This window comes from Mycotypha africana, assembly GCF_025528875.1.
Source record: "Mycotypha africana strain NRRL 2978 chromosome Unknown BDF20scaffold_16, whole genome shotgun sequence".
Classification (NCBI taxonomy): Eukaryota; Fungi; Mucoromycota; class Mucoromycetes; order Mucorales; family Mycotyphaceae; genus Mycotypha; species Mycotypha africana.
The window spans coordinates 235344-251172 of NW_026515740.1; the positions used below are offsets into that span (position 1 = coordinate 235344).

At 37.3% G+C, this 15829-nt stretch overlaps 8 protein-coding genes across 8 annotated transcripts; 3 read left to right on the top strand and 5 right to left on the bottom strand.

Moving 5' to 3' along the window:
• Positions 1-829: 829 nt before the first annotated feature.
• On the bottom strand, positions 830-2409 carry BDF20DRAFT_900940 (uncharacterized protein). The gene is made up of 2 exons (XM_053082768.1): positions 2096-2409; positions 830-2021 (listed from the first exon to the last, which is right to left on the bottom strand). The coding sequence occupies exons 1-2, from the start codon at positions 2199-2201 to the stop codon at positions 985-987; spliced, it is 1143 nt and encodes a 380-aa protein (XP_052931015.1). The 5' UTR covers positions 2202-2409; the 3' UTR covers positions 830-984.
• Positions 2410-2925: 516 nt separating this feature from the next.
• BDF20DRAFT_829660 (transcription factor TFIID-domain-containing protein) lies at positions 2926-4479 on the bottom strand (the record flags this gene model as incomplete). Its single annotated transcript, XM_053078337.1, has 4 exons — positions 2926-3096; positions 3190-3450; positions 3544-3631; positions 4277-4479. The coding sequence occupies 4 exons, from the start codon at positions 4477-4479 to the stop codon at positions 2926-2928; spliced, it is 723 nt and encodes a 240-aa protein (XP_052931016.1).
• Positions 4480-5052: 573 nt separating this feature from the next.
• Positions 5053-5936, top strand: BDF20DRAFT_900947 (uncharacterized protein). The gene has a single exon (XM_053082769.1). It carries the CDS (start codon positions 5378-5380, stop codon positions 5711-5713), a length of 336 nt encoding a protein of 111 aa, XP_052931017.1. The 5' UTR covers positions 5053-5377; the 3' UTR covers positions 5714-5936.
• Positions 5937-6703: 767 nt separating this feature from the next.
• Positions 6704-7972, top strand: BDF20DRAFT_829545 (uncharacterized protein; the record flags this gene model as incomplete). The annotated part of the gene is made up of 2 exons (XM_053078329.1): positions 6704-7581; positions 7675-7972. 2 exons carry the CDS (start codon positions 6704-6706, stop codon positions 7970-7972), a joined length of 1176 nt encoding a protein of 391 aa, XP_052931018.1.
• A 751-nt stretch (positions 7973-8723) lies between these two features.
• BDF20DRAFT_900954 (phosphatase 2C-like domain-containing protein) lies at positions 8724-10033 on the top strand. Its single transcript, XM_053082770.1, has 4 exons — positions 8724-9072; positions 9150-9314; positions 9384-9665; positions 9734-10033. The coding sequence occupies exons 1-4, from the start codon at positions 8779-8781 to the stop codon at positions 9884-9886; spliced, it is 894 nt and encodes a 297-aa protein (XP_052931019.1). The 5' UTR covers positions 8724-8778; the 3' UTR covers positions 9887-10033.
• Positions 10034-10350: 317 nt separating this feature from the next.
• On the bottom strand, positions 10351-12031 carry BDF20DRAFT_900956 (uncharacterized protein). Its single transcript, XM_053082771.1, has one exon. It carries the CDS (start codon positions 11554-11556, stop codon positions 10507-10509), a length of 1050 nt encoding a protein of 349 aa, XP_052931020.1. The 5' UTR covers positions 11557-12031; the 3' UTR covers positions 10351-10506.
• Positions 12032-13125, bottom strand: BDF20DRAFT_900959 (uncharacterized protein; the record flags this gene model as incomplete). Its single annotated transcript, XM_053082772.1, has 5 exons — positions 12032-12129; positions 12248-12493; positions 12579-12863; positions 12934-13026; positions 13119-13125. The coding sequence occupies 5 exons, from the start codon at positions 13123-13125 to the stop codon at positions 12059-12061; spliced, it is 702 nt and encodes a 233-aa protein (XP_052931021.1). The 3' UTR covers positions 12032-12058.
• A 194-nt stretch (positions 13126-13319) lies between these two features.
• Positions 13320-14799, bottom strand: BDF20DRAFT_900961 (uncharacterized protein). The gene has a single exon (XM_053082773.1). The coding sequence runs from the start codon at positions 14658-14660 to the stop codon at positions 13572-13574; it is 1089 nt and encodes a 362-aa protein (XP_052931022.1). The 5' UTR covers positions 14661-14799; the 3' UTR covers positions 13320-13571.
• Positions 14800-15829: the final 1030 nt, after the last annotated feature.

The window sequence follows — 15829 nt, forward strand, 5'->3', positions numbered from 1 at the left end:
CCTAGATGCTTGAGCAATTCTGTTTGAAAAAAATTATCAGTTCGTGTTAGAAAATCTCTTTTTAAAGCATGTCTTTTTTACCTTAGATCAACCCAAGTCAATTAGATCCAAGTAAGGTGAGTATGGAGTCGAAAAGAAAAAAACCAATATAGTCTCTCGTTCTTGAATATGTTGCTAAAATTAACTCTGTTTAATTTATCTTGGCATTATTCGCAATAATGTTACGTTCCTGCATTTCAAGGTTATCCAAAATATCCATGGCCCCGTCAATAGGCTGTCAACACTATTCAGCTCTTGTGCCTATTCTTCATCCCATTCTTCTGACGTATGTTAAGCTTCAATACAAATATGGGCTTGCTTTCAAAATGAAATGCTCATCATTGATGCGATACCTTTGGGGTTTTCAAATAGTATCTTTGTTCATGAAACTATAGAGAGGCTGATCGGATGCCTGCAAAACCTGAAAAGACGAACGGTTTCGATATCGGGAAAGGCTGCAAGCAAGGCTATCTCCCCCCCCCCCGCCTAATCATTATTAGATCTTACTCAAGCTGCACAATTTCAGGAAGTTCTAAAGATGAGCGTGCTCATTAACTACCATTGGTTTCATAGCCTACCGTGGACATTGAAACAGTTCATATACTCTCTGCTGCTACACCTCCATCATTGCCTTCCATAATAACGCCTTTGATTTCGCCAATGATGATACCGGCTATCCGCCAATGTGTATTATTTTCTTTTTTTTTATGATTTGAAAAAAAATGTAAGGAAACGTCTTTCTATATACAGTGTGCAAAAGACGCTAAGAAGGGCAACACCAATATAATAATATACATGTATATATATATATATATATATATATATATACATACACTAAAAAAGAAAGGGAAATTGTTTCCTCTTTCTCTCCGTGTAGAATAAATAATATGATAAAAAGGTATACGTTTCCCTAGAAAAAAAAAAAAAAAAAAGGTGCATAGACACCTATCCATGTTTAGGTTCAGTGGATGAAGCAGTAGTGCCAGTACCCAAAACCGTCTCATTAGTAACATCCAAAGTAGGTTGACGCTCAATATCATATTCAGCTGGACGATTCAACAAATCGTTTCTTTCTCTATCCGCCGTATCAGCATCAAAAGCCCCAACGGCAGGTTGCGGTGTGGGAAAGATATGGTAAATAGCAATACCGACGATAATGACGACATAAGCAAAGGGATACATGACAGTGACTGAGTAGCCAAACAAGCCTAAACCAAAGATCAAGCCGTAGAAATCGCTGGTCAGGATGGATAGATTGTACAGGACAGCACTTCCCAGACGGAACATGACGGGTGCCAGCGAATAGAGGACAAACATACAAATGGTATAGGTCACTACCATACCAGCAATGGCCGTATCTCTGAAGCCAGCCCATTCTTCGCGTTCAAAAATAAAGATTTGCACCAAGTTGATCAAAGTAGCGAAAAAGGTAAACATGCCAATGACTTCATAAAGGGGATGTTTACGAGCCATGTACTCCTCACCCACGTTGGAGAAGCCATACAGAGTAGCACCCAGCAGACAGAACAGGTCGCCTTTCACAGCATCCACGGCACCATAATTCTTGTCGGTGATCACATCACTCGCTACGAGCATGCCGAGACCGCAAAGAGCTATAAAGACGCCTACGTATTGAACCCAACGATAGCGCACTTTGAGGAGCAGGAAAGATAAGAACATACAGACGGGAGTGCTCCAACAATCAATCAGCATAGCAGACAGGAGCGAGGTGTATTGATAGGATTTCACGACAAAGTAATTGCCTTCCACATCGATGAAGCCAAGGATAAAATAGTAAATGCCTCTATGCCAAAATTGAAGGAGCCACCCCTTGATACCTCGCTTATAAATAGCAAAACAATTGTAGACAAAGGCTAGACAAGCGTACACAAGGAATGTCTGCGTGGTAGGTGCTGCAAAATTGTATTTGGTGCTGAGAGTGGTAGTGACAACGTTTGTGCCTGTTATACATAAAGAAAGAACTACATTACAGAAAAGTTAGCCTTCAAACAATTCTGTCCACACAAACGGAGATGACCAAAACTCTACGACGTACGCTGACCAAGTAAAAGAACTTTCCAAAACTTAGGATCTTTAATAAAAGCAAAATAGCTTTTCCAACTCTTTTTTGAGACTGGCGTATTGTCAACAACGTCTGTCATGTTGAATTCGCAACAAAAAAAGGAGTCTTTTTTTTAAACCAAAAAAAGAAAAAAAGAGCAAAAGAAAAAAAAAGGTTGTCGAGTTCAAGTACGCTTAAAGAGAAAGCTTTTTGTTTCTTTTCTTGCAGTACTTTTTTTGTTGATGAAACGTAGATGAGTTCTTTTTTAAAGAAAACGGTTTTTCTTTCTTTTCAACAAAGAGAAAAAGAGAAAAAAAAAAAAAGATAGCAACAGATCCCCGTAGTTTTCTAGTTTTCAGAAAATTTTTTTGATTGGGCCGCTGTTGAGATTTATAAAAAAAGAATAGATGCTGATCTCCACAAAAAACGCCAATGATACGAGAAGAGATGTGTGCAACCCTTAAACTGATATGGTTGCTGGTATAGCCATGGACATCCACACACGCGCAAAATGATCACAATTCTTTCGGCAAATAGATGTTGTATTCTTTTTTGTCTCGAAATTGGAAAACTTTATAAAAGAAATATATTACAGGTTTTGGCATTAAGGAAAGTCAAATGAAAAGAAAAAAGAGGTTAGCTATCTTTTTACAAGAATATAAATAATAAATTTAAGATGTAGAAGCAAATTGATTTTTGTAGTTGACTATGATAAAAGAGTATGTAGTGTAGCGAGGTTTGGTGTGTGATGTATTGGGAGAGAGAGAAAAATAAAAAAATAATTTGAAATATGGGGTTTTTTTTTGCGTTGCTTTTCAGGTTGGTTAGGGCTTTCTAAATTCAGTGAGTACGGGATATATAGCTTGGAATGCTTGGTAAATTTCCTCACGAACTTTAGCGCCTGTCAATACGATTTTGCCAGAAACGAAAATCAATAAAACAATCTTGGGCTTGACCATACGGTAGATGAGGCCAGGGAACAATTCAGGTTCATACTAAATGACAGCGCAAGGTTATAGATAGAGGCGAAGGTGTGAGGAAGGTGCGACTTTTTTTCATAGAACTGTCACAGTTTATAATCGACTTACCGAACTGAAATGACCGTGAGAGTAGGCTAAACCTTCAAGACGAATAGGGAATTTGACATCGCAAGAACCAACAATGTTTTGAATCTTGAAATCCGTAAATTTCGCTTGGAATCCCAACTTTTGAATAATACGAGCGTATTTACGTGCAGCGAGTTTTGAATCATCCTCACTTTTAGCACCAGTAACCACCATTTTACCAGAAGCGAAAATCAAAGCAGTGGTCTTTGGATCACGGATACGCATGATAACAGCTGCAAAACGCTATTGTATACAGCGTCATTTTGTATGAAATATATTTTTTTTTTAAAAAAATAATATTCATACAAAATCTAATCCTTTTGATTCAGAATTTACCTTGGGATTATATTCAGCATTACGAGCGTGCAAAGCAATTGTCTTTAGATCCAAACGGCAATCCAAGTTGACAGTAGCAACGATATTTCTATTTATTAAGGTATAAAAAAAAAGAAAGGGTTTAGTCATCAATGTTCCAGACATTTTGAATGAAAGAAATAAGGTTGTATCAATAGAAAAAAAAAAAAAAAAAAAAAAAAGAGAAAAAAAGGTTGGGATCCAGAAATTGGGAATTTTTTTTTTTGCTTTTTTAGAGTTAATATAAAAATTGAGGCGTTCTTTTTTCCAAATCCAGCAATACGATTCAAAATAAAATTAAAAATTGCAATTGACCAGATCGTATATTATTTTCAATTCCACAATCCTTTCTTAAAACACACATGCAGGCTGTAGGATAAAGAGCTCTTTGATTTCCACTATTATTCTGGGGTTTCTTTTAATCTCGGCCCTTTTTTTCTTTTCTCTTTTTTTTTTTTTTTTTTTTTTTTTGGCTTGTTTATTGATGATAAAGTATAGCGAATATCGACGTAGTAATCATAATGATGATAAAGTAGTGTGTTTGTGTGAGTGTGTAATTCCAATAAAGTGATGTTCATTTAAACTGAATTGAACAACAGTGACAGACAGAATGAAAGAATAATGATAGGTGTGTGATGAACAAAAGGGGAGGTATAATACAGGTATAATAACGAAAACTATAAATATAGAAAAGGTTAGTGTAAAAGATACTTACTGTAAGGTAGGTGTAATGCCAGCTACAGAATTAGGATCTCTGTTACTGGGAGTGGGTGTATCTAAGGGTGCGGGCGTTGTTGGTACAGCAAAAGGCGTAGTGACATTAGGGTGTGGTGTAGGTACAGAAGGTGTCTGCATAGCAGGCGTCTGCATAGTAGCAGGCGTGGTCATGGAAGGAGTTGCAATGTTGAATCCAGACATCGTGGGAGTTGGTAATTAGATATAATTGGTTTAAATCTTGAGAAAAAAAAAATAAAAAAGGGCGGAGAATAAAAATTATTCAAATAAATAGAGAGAATCAAATGATGATTTCAGTTTTTTTCTTCTTTTTGAAAAAATAAGTTCGGATTTTTGAGTAGGGTATTTATACTTTTTCAATTGTGGCTTAGATTTGTTTCGGGAATTAAAAAACTTGATCAATTTAAGATGGCGAATTGTTTAAAAGAAATGAACCCCTTTTCGTATTTGTGTGCCGACTCTCCCTTTTCATCTTTCAACATTTTTTATTGATTTGTTGATAATGTTGCCATCCATTACGGACTTTAAGCAAACAAATCTTTTTACCTTGCAGCATTTCATTCAAAGTGCTGGTCGATGAATTATTTTTTTTTTTGGCCAATCTCAAATCAGTCAGAGCTATCCTAAATAGCTCTAACGATGCCTACACAAAAATTGCAATTTTGCAATTAATGGAAAAAGAATGGTCCCGGTCAATTAAACCAGTTAAATAAGATGTCTGGGAGAGGAAAAAAAAAAAAAAAAAAAAAAAAAAAGAAAAAGAAATAGGCAACCGAAGTAACTCTATTCAAAGGAGACATGCAAAAGAAAAAAAAAAGAACTCCTCTTTTTCCACTCTTCTTTTTGCTTTTTCTTAGGAGTTGTTGCATAGTTACAAATTGTCCTTCCAACAAAAACATTAAAAAGAAGGGCTTCGGTTTTTTTGGGATTGGCTGGTCTTTTGTTGAATTAGACGGGCAAAATCGAGACTTTTTTTTTTTGGTATCTCTCTTATCTGTCATCCCGTTAAATCAAATTTGGTCGTACCGGTTCAACAACTTTGATTGGGCTAGCTGAGTTGATCATCCAATCAATCTGCATCATGTTTCCCTACCCTTCCTATTTTAGTAGTATGATGTTTTGTGTTGCACTGCTCGTTTGTCTCCTAATGGTGAACAAGCTAAATCTGTGTATTTGTGCTTGTGACATAAAAATTACAAAAGTGCAATCAACTGACTCCTTAATTAACCAGAAAAAAACTACAATCATGATAAAATACACACAATTGCACATGAGAGAATTCACACACACAGGAATGACGGCTACTTTGGCTGAGATAATACGATGGAACTTTCGAAAAAAACCAAGCTTATCTATAAGTATTTTTACCTGTTATGATTTTGACTTTGATGACTCTGATGAAGCAACAAGCCGTTGAGTAAGTGCTTTAGAATCCTTTGGATCCCTTCTATACGAACAAAGAGTAAAAAAGTAGAGAAAAAAGAGAAGGGAAAGTAGGGCCAGCGAATAAAGAGGGAAAAAAAAAGCTGAGATGAGCTGAAAGGAAATTGTGTGCTTTCTTAAAAAGTTGACTGGGCTTTTCACCACCGAAACCAACAAAAATAGATAAATAAATTAAACTCAGCAAAAAGCAATGGGCGAAAAATCGAAAACGGACACCCCGTTTTACATTTCAAGATTCGACGCCCTGCATGAATGACTGACTCTCTTTAGACTCTTTGAATTACTTTGTTTAACAGTACGCTTTCATTCAAACGGAGTGCTACTTGAGCATCCAGATGTTTGAAGATGATGATTCATTAAATTATTCAGTATAGCGAAACAAGATCGTTTTCCTCTCGTCCTTTCTGAAATAGCACAGTATATGAAATCATTCTATTGTAAGCATAAGGGGAAGGAGGATTGATGTACCTACATTGTAAAAGAGGAAAGGGCTAGTTTACACCAACTATGGCATAATTGATGATGATATACAACCCTAGAATTCCTCTCAATCGAATAATTACTATGGCTCAACGATAGAATAGAATCTTTTGCAAGATAAATCTCTACTTTTAGAATCTCATTCTTTTTTTGTTTGAGTTTATGCTGCTCCTCAACGACGATAAAAAAATGAGAAAACGCTTTCACTATGCATATTGTTTGAAAAAGTTGATCATAACAAATACGTGAGTGTCGCTGCTCACGTGATCCTTTCAACATGTTACCTACTACAGCATCGATGCTTCCCTTTGTCTGACACAGAAACAAATCAGAAAAATAACCAAAGAAAGCGAAATGATTCAACTCCTTCTTTTTTTCTTTCCAGCCTTTTTTTTTTCATCTATATTTTGTTTGTTGAAAAAGTGGATAAACCGTCTCTTCCCTTATCAAGCAGTTTGAAAAGTGGGCTCGATATTTAGCACAAATGACAGAGATCATACAAGCCATCTTTATAAGAGACAACGAGATTCGGAACAAGCCTAAACCTCATGTCGTATACAAAGTCGAGATTCACGCAGCTGTTCGCAATTGGAGTGTTTGGAAACGATATTCTGAGTTTTGCACACTAGATGCACAGTTTCGGTCGTTATTCCCTAAACATCCTCCACCTCAAAAGTTGCCACCCAAACGGTATTTTCCTTCTACCTTCTCCGATTCACAAAAAGTAGAAGAGCGACGGCAAGGATTAGAATCCTATTTACGAGCTATTTTGGTATGCAAAGACGAACGATGGCGTGAAACAGATCTATGGAAAGAATTTCTAGCCATACCTATTACCCAGACAAACAATAACCATAACAGAAATAACGCCACCACCACCACCACCACCACAACAACAACAACAACGACAACAGCGGGATCATCATCCGCTTCCTCAGAAATGGGCAATACGTATTATACTTCAGAAAGTTGGTTGGATGAGCATAACACCATGGTCGATACCACACGTGAAATTCGATCTTTATTGAATAAACGCACTACTCATTTAGCACGACATGAAATATCTGCCTCTCATAATTGCACCGTACAAGCTAAAAAGCTATTGATGACCTTATCAAGCCGTCTCTCCAATTTGGAAGCAGGGCTGAATGGTTTATCCACGACAATGACAGAGGGTGAAATGAGAAGAAGACAAGACATGCTCACCACCTTGAAGGATGAGAAAGATACGTTGTTGAAACTGTCTAGTACAGGTAGACAAGTACAACAAGATCACGATCTCTATAGTCATAGTGGGAGCACTAGAAGCAATAGTACGAGCAGTATGAGCAGTGTTAGCAAAAAACCACAACCTTCCTCTCTGTCAAGTACAGACATCAATAGTCAACATACGAATACATTGGATCGTAATGCATTGTTGGGTAATGCCATCAAAGGCCGTGCTGGCAGTGGGAGGAGAGCTTTTGGTGCTGCTGCATTGAAACAGCAGCAGGCATTAGCAGCCAAGGAAACAGAAGTGACGCGTGGATTAGATAATGAGGGTTTGGTTGAATACCAAAGACAGACCATGCAAGAACAGGATGATCAAATCACTCAATTTGGTGCTATTTTATCAAGACAAAAACAATTAGGCATTGCTATTGGCCATGAGCTGGAGACACAAAACCAAATTTTGGATGAGCTGGACGCAGACGTAGATAGAACGCAAACGAAACTCAAGTATGCCAATAAGAAGTTGGGCAAGATTAAATGAAGAAAAATAAAACCACATCATAGACCCTATTGTTCAAACCTTTTATAGTTGGGAAAAAAACTGATGAAACGCGCGGGTCTTCCTTCAAAAACGTGAGCTCTTTTCCTAACATGTGATTTTAATAAGTGATCGTTATTACCCTTTATCGCGCTTTTCAAAAAAGCGTGCGTACTCTAAAATCAGCTACCCTATTTTGACTTTTTGGAATAAAATACGAGAGCCAGGTAGTCTAGCATACATATGCTATTGATTAAATAGCAACCAGTAACTGACATATTTTAAGGGGCAAAAAGAACTTGATCTCCTGGGCCTTCCATGGGTGAAGGAATGAAGCCTCAACGCACACACATACACACACACACACACACACACATCGCAAACGCAACTCGTTTACACGCACTTGCACATACGAGGAAAATGGCTGATCTCTTGAGAATTGTTGCACCCTCTTCCTAACAATTCACAAAAAGGGAAAAACCTACGAATTTTTACATCATCTAAAAATAGCCCTTCTATTTTTCCATCTCTTTTCTTCTTTTTCTTTTTTAAGCTCTTTTCTTTTATTTTCTTTTTCATTATATTTTACTTAGTTTATCCCTTAACCCACATAATATTTAATCTAATATATTTATATACACATTCATATTCACAAATATACGCACACTATTTTAACCGGACGCGATAAAACAGAAAAAGCAAAAAAAAAAAAAAAAAAGTAGCACTTGAGAACAGCACTTTATATACATATATACTCACTTTTACAGCACTTACCTGTCATTCATAGCGATCTAATTATAAATTCAACAATGGAACAACAACAACAACAACAACAACAATCACAACCGCAATCGTCTAATGCTTTGAACAACACGAATAACAATAGCGACTCTACTTCTTCAGTTACAAAACCACGTTATACCGCTGCCGGATTCCAACTAGGCATCTCGGAGGATCGGAATAAAAGATGTCGTCGAACCATGGAAGATGCTCATACCTTTGTATTTGATTTTATGGGTATTCCCCGCCAAGGATTCTTTGCTATTTTTGATGGACATGCTGGCAAAGCCACGGCGGAATTTTGCGGTGCCAATTTTGATAAGGTACAGACAAAGAAGAGGAGAGAGTATCTGCAAAAAGTAATCCCCCACAGTTGTTTGCTGAAACACAAAATGATTAGATTCTAGCAAACACAATCAAATCAAGTAAACCTGAGGAGCCTACCGTGGAAGTGTTAAATAAGGCATTTTTAGCTGTGGATGATGCAGTAAACCAACGTGAAGGCAAGACCTCTGGCTGTACAGCTGTAGTAGCTTTCGTCAAAGTAGAAGAAGGAACCGATAAGGTGAGTAAACATAAGAAGGTGAATGACAGAAGCATCATGCATTTATAATATCTTTCATACCATCTATAGCGTACTCTATATGTTGGTAATGTGGGTGACGCCCGAGCTGTATTGAGTCGTCAAAACAAAGCAGTTCGACTTTCTTACGATCATAAAGGATCTGATTCTCAAGAGGCACAGCGTATCGTCAAACTGGGTGGGTTCATGATGAACAACCGGGTCAATGGTGTTTTGGCTGTAACAAGGTCCTTAGGTGATAGTGTGATGAAAGAGTTTGTAGTCGGAAACCCTTATACAACTGAAACAGAACTTGGACCAGATGACGATTTCTTAATTTTGGCTTGTGATGGGGTAACGTGTGTTATTATATACTTGAAACATATACCATAGTATCCACTTATATCTAACCTTGACTATAGTTATGGGATGTTTGTGAGGACCAGGACGCAATTAATCTTATCAAAGATATAAAGGATCCCCAAGCCGCCAGCCAGAAACTATTAGAACACGCTCTTGCTAATTTCAGTACCGATAATTTAAGCATCATGGTTATCCGTCTTGCTTCAGAATAACCAAGACATCTATCCACTACAATCACTTCACTTGCCTCGCTTATTTTCTTTTTATCTTTTATATTATTTTTTTTTTTTTATTTTTGCCCTTTCCAGAGTACATTATCTCTCTTTTTTTTTTCTATTATACTTCTATATATATATATATATATATACATACACACACGATACACTACATATATATACATGTATATATATGTATCAATCTCCCTTGATATATTCTTATTGAAAAATGCTTCGTCCATGTATACGCCATATGAATTCTATTGACTTTTCTTCCATTTGGTTTTGACATTTAGCAGGTCTATTGTTCAAATCTAAACTCTGAATGTACTTTAGCTTTTCTATCTGTTATACGATATGCTAATTAAATATTTTTCATTGTTAATAATTTTCGACCTTTGGTCTAGACAGAGAAAATGATTGACCTATCAACGTACAATGATTAATTGTAGATCATCCAATTTTTTTACTTTTTTTTTTTTTTTTCTTGGCTTTATTCGGATCATAAATGGTTTTCAATTTTTTATTCAACATCTCAGTTACAATTCTGAAAGTGACAAATGGGAGGGGGGGTATATGCCTTATTCATGATAGTTTTCTTTTTTGCACCGAGTCTTTCATACGTCACGAAATTCGCCTTCATAAACCCTGCCCTGTTGCTGTTGCTGTCGAAATGAAGTAGTCGATGAAGTGGTCAGCGGTACGTCTATCTCCTCCGCATTCAACGTGACTACTTGAATGCTCTGTAGTGATAATGGCTCATTTTTGCTATTGGAAATCCCTTTAGCAATCACTGCCAGTCCGGGTGTGTCGAGCATTTGAAGCCGTACAGTCAACTGCATCTTCATGCTTGATCTTCCTCGACCCCCATATCCATTCACTATGGATGCAGAAGAGAGACTGTAAGCTGTGTCTTCAATAACTAAACTATCTACCCAGTCTTCCGGCGTTTTATCCTGTAATACAGTATGTTTCATGGTACTGCCGAATGCTTGTTGTCCTTGTTGCTGTAACCATCGGCGTAACTGATCCTTAATTTGGGCTTCAAACGACTCGATAACTGAGCTGTTCTGCATCCCTCCCTTGAACCTGCTGCCTGGCATTCTAAATAGTTGTTCAAATTCTCTGAACGGCATGAAAGGTATTGGCTGTCTTTGGAGTTGTCGATACAGACGCCAGCCTGCAAATGCAAATAAAGCGAGAATGAATGGACTAGCAAAAAGCACAGTGGCTATCCCAACTGCCCCCACAGCTACTTTTGTAGCGAACCGAACAGGTGGAGGCGCTCGCACATAGCTTTTTTGTATTTGTTTCAACAAAGAGGTAGGAGACAGGCGAGCTGCTGTCACTGACGACGATGACGAAAAGGCTCGCTGAGAACAGGGTTGGTATGGGTAGGATGAGAATAATGGTTGTCGATACCTTACACAGTAGGGCCCCGTAAAACCATGCTGGTTGGCTGCTTTATGGCATCTCCACAAAGATGGGGCTATCGTTGGAGAGTCATAATCTTGTCCATGTTGCTGGTGTCGCCATTGCGCTGTCTTTGCTGGGGATTTATTGTGTAAATTGCACAGAAATCGAGTGGTACACTTTGAGGCCCAACTGGAAGGTTTTTGAAGGGTTTGCTTGATGGCTATTATACGAGAGATTGCTGTCAAACTCATCAAGAAAGTGTTAATTGCTATCTCAGCGATGGGAGTGAATAAACCTGGAAAGCGGAGGTTGATGAGTGAGTGATTTTATGCATCATTTCACTTTGTCAAGACGAAAGCATACTGTGTGTTGGTGTAGCAAAGAATTATTTCTTTCCACGCTTGGTTTCCATCGGTAACAAAGATGGACACAATTCATTGAGCGTATAAGCCCTATACCTGATGCTCGATGTTTACCCTTGAGTTTGTAAAGAGATATAAAACACATATTGTAATATGGCACAATTTTTCACAAGTTACTCATAAACACACTATAATCAAACTGGTGTATCTATCTATAAAGATGTGTTGCTACTACTATTACTGCAGAAAATGATACTATCAGCTGGTATCCTCACAATGAAAAATGTTTTGCATCATTTCATTCTTCAGATTACATTTTCCTTAATATCTTTGACAGCACAAAAAATACAAGGGAACAAAACGAAACTGATTTGAAAGGATGACGTATCGTTTATTTTAATTTGGCTGATAACTCTGTTAGGAAGTCTGCTCCATTTGCCATAGTTCCCATTCGAGCTTCTCCTGTGTTATCAGAGCATGAAAGAAAAAAAAAAAAAAACCAAAAAAGTATAGGATAATGAATAAAAAAAATACGCGTTCATTTAACTTAATAATGCTTCAATTTGTTTCATTTGTTTACCTTTAGGCTGTGTTTGTTGCTGCTGCAGTTGCTGTTGTGCTTGTTGTTGACCCCAAGGTGATATATGAGTTGGATGATGATGTTGCTTTCCCCAAGCAAAGGTTGTTGTCGTTGCCGGTAACTGTTGTGCTGTGTCTGCTGTCGTTGTGAAAGATGCTGTTGTTGTTGTTTTACTCTCGTATTTTTCAGGTCTGACTGACGGATCCAGATTGGTATCATGAGAGGCCGTTAAAGCATCAGAATAACCTGTAAACCAATGAGCTGATTAGCGTATACTTTGTCGTTTTCTACTTTCCAACAATTTTTTTTTTTTTATATATATATACTTTACGCATATTTAAGAATGCAGAAACTTCTCCTCGATTAAATCCATTTAAGCCAACAGCTGCTGTAGGTGGTTCTGCAGAAGAAGGTTGAGTGGAATTCACAGCTAATAAAATAGCTGCTCCAGCTGCTTGTTGTGCTTTTGGTGTCAACTTATGCATTGTAGTGGTAGTAGTGTTATTATTTGCAGGCAGTGGTGCTTGCGAGGACGACAAATTGTTATTATTGCTACTTGTATTGTGTGTCAATGATACGTCTTTTTTGGCTATTCCTGCACTTCCTCCTGCTCCACCTATCAATATTAACAACTATCAATGCGGGATCCATTTGTACAATAAGATCAGTTATTTGCTACGATTTACTTGTCATCTTTCTTTGTTGTTGTTGTTGTTGTTGCTGCTGATTTTGTCTGTGGACAGAATCTCTCTTCTCACTAGTTTTCTTGGAGTTATTTCCTATCGTTACAAAGATCTTGAGTAAAAATGGCACCTCCTGAGTTTTTATAAACGATGGCTCTTGGCAGAACTTTGTAGCTGTGCTAAGTTACCTGGCATTCCAAAAAATAATAACAAAGTGTTTGGAAAAGAAAATGGATGAAGATGAGGCTCAGTAAAAGAGATGAGCAAAAGTGAGTAGGGAAAAAATAAAAAAGAAAAGAGAGGGCAGGTCGCTTAATACCAACATCCGCTCAGACCGAAAAAAAAAGGCACATTTAAATAATTGGTCAAATCTTTTAAAATCTCTGGCTTTCAGACATAACTACGTTGGACTAAGACTTTTATTTTACTGAGCTATAAACGAAAGGTTGTTTATTGTTATGTGTGCAAATAGGCATAATCGTAAGTGAATATAAAGGGAAAAAAAGAAAAAAATCAATGAAAAGGGGATATTGGGACGATGCAGATAAGACATAAATATGTAAATAGAAGCAAAAAGGATAGACATGGGGAATATTGCTTGGTATATGCTATTGATTGTTCATAAGAGGGGCATAGAAAACTTAGTCTGTCACAGGCTCTTTGCCTTTGGGTGATTTCCTAGGAGCTAATCGTGGGGGTGATAGTGTACGCAAGACCCTTCTCTGAACTACCCGTTGACCATTTTCTGTTACTATGTTCTGCTTCTTCTTTGCGGGCTGTAGATCCTTATCAGCGCTTGAAGGTCCTTCTTTTATCTCAATGGGCAATTCTGATAAGGGCAGTCTATTCACCTTATCACCGTCTTCTTCTTCTCTATTGTGCCAGTGTCGGGAGCGAGTCCCTTTTACACTGCTTTGATCATCTTTCTTTGTGAAGCTGTATCGTAAATGGTAAGGGATTGTATTTTCTTTGTCTGTATCAACATCTTTCTCTTTTCCTTTTAACTTCTTTCTGATGAAATTGGATGAAGAAGCTTTTTCTGCTGATTTGCATTTACTTTGATGAATATTACGCACCCAATCATGACTGGTATCTACAGCATTTGCATCTTTAACAGTTTGTTCCTTATAGACTTTCGTTGAAGGGCGCATTTCTTCTTCTTCTTCTCCCTCTTCGTCCTCTTCTTCTTCTTCATCTTCATCCATAAATAGGTCTTGTAGGCAGTGATTTCTCTCAGATATCGTCATAGGTCGGTCTTCGTTGACCTTCATGAATAATCCACCTGTTGCAGTTGGTCTTTCAGGTGTAACTGGCAACAGGCTGCCTTCATCTGACTCATCCTCTTCAATTTCAATCTCTTCTTCGATTTCAATAATCTCTTCATCCTCGCCTATATCTTCTTCTGTTATTTCTTCCACAAGATGATTTGCTACTTTAATGCGGCTACTGTTTCTATCTAACCACATGTTCAAATTGGGATGAACGTTGCTATCACCTAATTCTTGTTGCTGACTTGCTTTTATCAAGAATTCTTCAGTCAACTTCTTGGGTCGATAGAGGAAGGCATTATCATTCGTGATAATTTGTTTTGATCTGCCATATCTAGTAGATGTTGAGTTTAAAGTCAAATTGGCCATAATATAACTCGGCGTAAAGGTTGATGGTGGGTCCAACTGGCGTTGGTAAAGTTGATTTTGCGGCGTTTGCGGCTCCTCTAAAAAATCACCCATTTCTGATCAAATGCTGATGATAGATTGGATAACGTACGTTGTGTTTATATGTATTTATGTGCGCTTATGTGTACGTATGTGTATGTGAGTGTCTGTGTGTTAAATTGTTTTCGCTCTTATCACCACAAAAAAAAAAAAGGGGGATAACGAAATGTTGGAAATTGTAACTTGATGAAAGATTAAAAAAGAGGGAAAAAAGGGAATTCACAGTTATTATTAATTGTGAAAATAGCGAATTGGGGGAATTTCAGTTCAGAATTCCAGTTCATTTTTTCACTTATGTAAAAGAGTTTCATCCAATCAGCATTCTTATAAGGCCGTGATTCTTCCTTAAAAGGAATCCAGTTGACTTTTTTTTCTTAAGACGCGTTTTTCTTCGTGATTTATGAATCTCAAGAATTAAAACTGGTTGATCTGATACAAAGAAGCATACCAACTGTCTGCATGTGATATGATCCATTGTAGTATGTCGCTATACAAACGAAAGCTATCTATAAATGTGAATCAATTCCTGTAATTTATTGTTCATGCCTTCATTTATTGAGCGTAAAAATAGATACGATAAAGAATATGGTGGTACCCAAGCCAACGCTTCTGTTAGCTTCTGGAATGGGATTGCTGGCTCATGCATGATAGATGCATTATCCACACACACAATGGAGACCTCATGTTTGCATATTCACTACTAAGAATTCAGTTTACTGTTGAATAATAGTTTTTACGTATTTAAAAAAAGAAAAGCAGAGAAAACGTCAAAAAAATAAGCAGGAAATAGACGTTTTTTATTTTCAAAGAATTAAAAAAAAAAATTCTTGTCGGAAACGGCCAAAATGGAGAGAATCTAATGCTTTTGAATGGTGTGTCGATTTCTTCGAACGCTTTTTTGTCAATAGGAAAGTTCTTTTTTGCATAACATAGTCAATATGTTTTCTAAATGTGCTGCGAGGCCTACCACGATGTTTAAAGGTTAAGAAAAAGTCTCCTCAAATGGAAGTAAAAACTTGGTTTAGAAGTCTCCTGAATGGGCAAACTACACTCTGAAGCATGTGTCAGTTGCCTCTCCATGCTGTCTCTCCTTTCTGAAAAGATCTTCCTACTCCTTCCTTTGTCTATAAAAGTTGATTGTTTGCCTCCACACCTACATAATATGCATGTCAACCCCAGAAACT